The sequence below is a fragment of the Durio zibethinus genome, chromosome 24 (assembly GCF_047325235.1).
Source record: "Durio zibethinus cultivar Kanyao isolate XHJ-2024 chromosome 24, ASM4732523v1, whole genome shotgun sequence".
Lineage (NCBI taxonomy): Eukaryota > Viridiplantae > Streptophyta > Magnoliopsida > Malvales > Malvaceae > Durio > Durio zibethinus.
The window spans coordinates 14,856,728-14,859,867 of record NC_143185.1 but is presented as its reverse complement, the minus strand read 5'-3'; the positions used below and the strand labels follow the sequence as shown (position 1 = coordinate 14,859,867).

Genomic DNA, 3,140 nt, shown 5'->3' with positions numbered 1-3,140 from the left:
CGCGTCCTAATCTCAAGTTGGAGTAACCTGTCTTCGAATATTTTTCAAATCAGGAACTATATATATGTAGACGTATATGCATATATAACACTAATTATTCATCAAAAGATAGATCATATATATATATATGTGTGTGTGTGTGTTTGTGTGTTTGTTTCTTGATCTATGGTAAGTAGATAAAGAGCAAAAGCTGGTGAGGCAGGTGTTGTGGTTTGGGGATTCCATGGTAAAGCAGGTGACGAGAGAAATAAATAGTATATGTCTTTGCTGTCTGCTTATTTCTACCCTCTCAAGCAGAAATTTTCTAAGATAACTATTCTCTAGCAAGTAGTATACATGGTAAGTAGATAAAGAGTAAAAGAATGTTTGTTTAATTAATCCTTGATCAGTTTTTATAACAGACAAAAGACATATTATTAATAAGTGTTATCCGATATGTCTGGTTCAAATCATAACATTTTGTAATCACTTACCCTATTCTCACATGCTGATGCCTTTTTGTGAAAAAAAATTAAATCAAGGAAAGAAGTAAGAAGCTAGCTGAACCTGCAAGCATAATTCCTATGATAGAAGCCAAGATCTGTAAAGCTATCAGTTATGTGTGTTACTCGAGTTTCAGACTAGTGGTGAACTACTGGATTATTACTGCTTTTGCTGCTCCAATATTATTTGAACAACATATATAAAATTGAAGTAAAATAAGTTCTTGACTAAAGAAAAAATCATTGATTTCTTTATTTAAAAATGGAGAATTTTAAATCTACATAGAATTTTTCAGGTTAATTAATTATTAAATCTTAAGTATTAGAAAGAATAGGAGAGAGAAATAATCTGATGTCATCAACAATTAAATTCAGCTCCATATTCGACATTTCTCTTTGAAACTCAAGCTTCATGATCATGATTTATAATCGAAACCCAGAAGAGATCAATTATCAATAAGCTTATTTTCAAGCCCTAAGAAGCAAGGCAAAAAGAAAATAGTCTTCATTTTCCTTTTTGTCCTTGAAAAGAAAAAAAAGGAAAATTAGTAATCCTTCTTTACAGAAATTTGTACTAGATTTGATTATAGGCTAATAATATTTCTAGAGAGAAACCCCATTAGGATTTTCTTCAATACCATAAATTCTTGCCATAGCTAACCTTAATAGGCTTTGTGTCCTTGTAAATACTATCAAGAAACCGATACCTTCGCTTCTTAATTGATCTCAAAGTCTCTTCTTCTTTCCCAAAAATCTCTTCAATCTTCGCAGACGTTATCTCATATTGACTTTGTTCAAAGAATATTCTCTTGCTGTTGATTATCTTTCTTTTAATTTTCTTGCTGTCGTTGTTGTTGCCATTGCTGTTGCTGCTGCTGCTGCTGCTGCTGCTACTGCTACTATTGTTATCTTCATCGCTTAGTTGCATCAGCTGTTGAGCCGCTGCTGCCATGTCCGAGTCCGACATCAACAACCTTTGCAACTTAACTAAAGACTTTGATTCCGACATTGGAAATCAACCAAGATTAATGGTTAATGTCCTCTTTCCTTGTTGTTTTTCTCTGAACGGTTTTTTGCTTTTATGTTATGGGTTTGGGCTTAGAGCGCGTTTTGAGGGTACGTGTTTCTCGAGTTTTAAAGGAAGAAAAAGAAAGTGCAGCGCTGTTGCTATGAAGTTGGCTAGAAGATCACGGGTAAATATAAAATAATATATAATTTTGATCCAATGCTTCTAATTCTATTTTAATCCCAGACTCCAGAAAGATTTTTGTTCGTTTGATTGTTTGACTATTTCGACCATTGACTCTCTTTTCAATATTTCTCGTCAAGTAAGAAAACCAACTTAAAACTTGTCCTTAACTTCTTGTAACTTTGCTGGTAAGCTTGGTCTTCCCAGAATGAGGAAATTAGTTGGGAATGTTAAGATGGGACCCCCATCAATGTAAATGTTGTAATTTTGCTAGTTGATTAATTCTTAAGCCGTCTTCATATGGTCGATTGTTCTACATTGCTCAAGTTTTGATTGGAGATTTTTGAGCCTTCGATCATGAATTTGTCAAAGTTATGAGATGATTTTTATTGGTGTAATTTGTTTATGTTTCCGTTAATACTTTGATTAATAGAATGGATCATGACTCATTGAAAAGCGACAAATATGGTTTGTATGGTCAATAGAAAGAAATATTGACCCTACTTTTTTTTTTTTTTTTTAAAATGTGGCTTTAAATTCCATTTTCTTAACAAGTCTTGCTATTTTTTTAATTTTTATTTGAGTTTATATTTAATACATGATTAATGTATAAATTTTATACAATATTAATAAATTTGATGATGACACATTATTAATGAGAATTTTTTAAAATAAGTTTTTATTTATTTATTTTAAGGGTTTGCAAAAATTTATGTTTAGTTATACTTTCCAAAAAAAAAAAAATTATGTTATAGTCATTAATGAAATAATATCATTTGATTTATTGATAATGTATATAAAATTTATATGCATTATACTGTTATATACATTAGGCATAAAAAAAAGGTACAAAAGAAAACAAAACTGAACGTTTTAGTGGACTTCAATCTTAAAAAAAAGGAAAAAGCAATAGTTATACTAAATTTGAATTGATATTAAAAAAAAAAATTATAAATAATGATATTTGAATTTTATATTTATTGGATGTCATATTTTAAATATAATTATATAAATTATATAAATTATTTTTCTATTAAGTGAATTTATTTATTTATTTATGTGTGTAGTAGAACTAGAAAATTATGACCAACGTTTTTTGCGTGAAGGGAGAAAGAAGGATTGAGTAGAGAATGTGAACCAACATTGGTGAACCGACGATTGAAACAATACATTGATTGTTAGGTACTCCCCCCCCGCATTTTTTTTTTTTTTTGGGCATTAATATTTTCATATGTTTTATGATTATATTTGTTATGCTTTAAATCTATTTTTTCTGAAAAAAGAAATTTTATTATGAAATATAAATAATTTTTTTAAATAGAAAAAGTAAGCAATTTAAGTGAAATGAAAGGGAAAGAAAATAATTTAATTTGAAATATCCAAAAAAAATTAATTTGAAACAATAAGATAGATCAGAACTTTCTTTTCTTTTACTTTTTTTTTTTAGTTTTTTTTATTAATGAAAATGT

General features: G+C 28.8%; 1 protein-coding gene across 1 annotated transcript; it reads right to left on the bottom strand.

Annotated features, from left to right (window-relative positions):
- Window positions 1-834: 834 nt before the first annotated feature.
- On the bottom strand, window positions 835-1,596 carry LOC149511949 (uncharacterized). Its single transcript, XM_089753727.1, has one exon. It carries the CDS (start codon window positions 1,489-1,491, stop codon window positions 1,114-1,116), a length of 378 nt encoding a protein of 125 aa, XP_089609853.1. The 5' UTR covers window positions 1,492-1,596; the 3' UTR covers window positions 835-1,113.
- Between the last annotated feature and the right edge of the window lie 1,544 nt (window positions 1,597-3,140).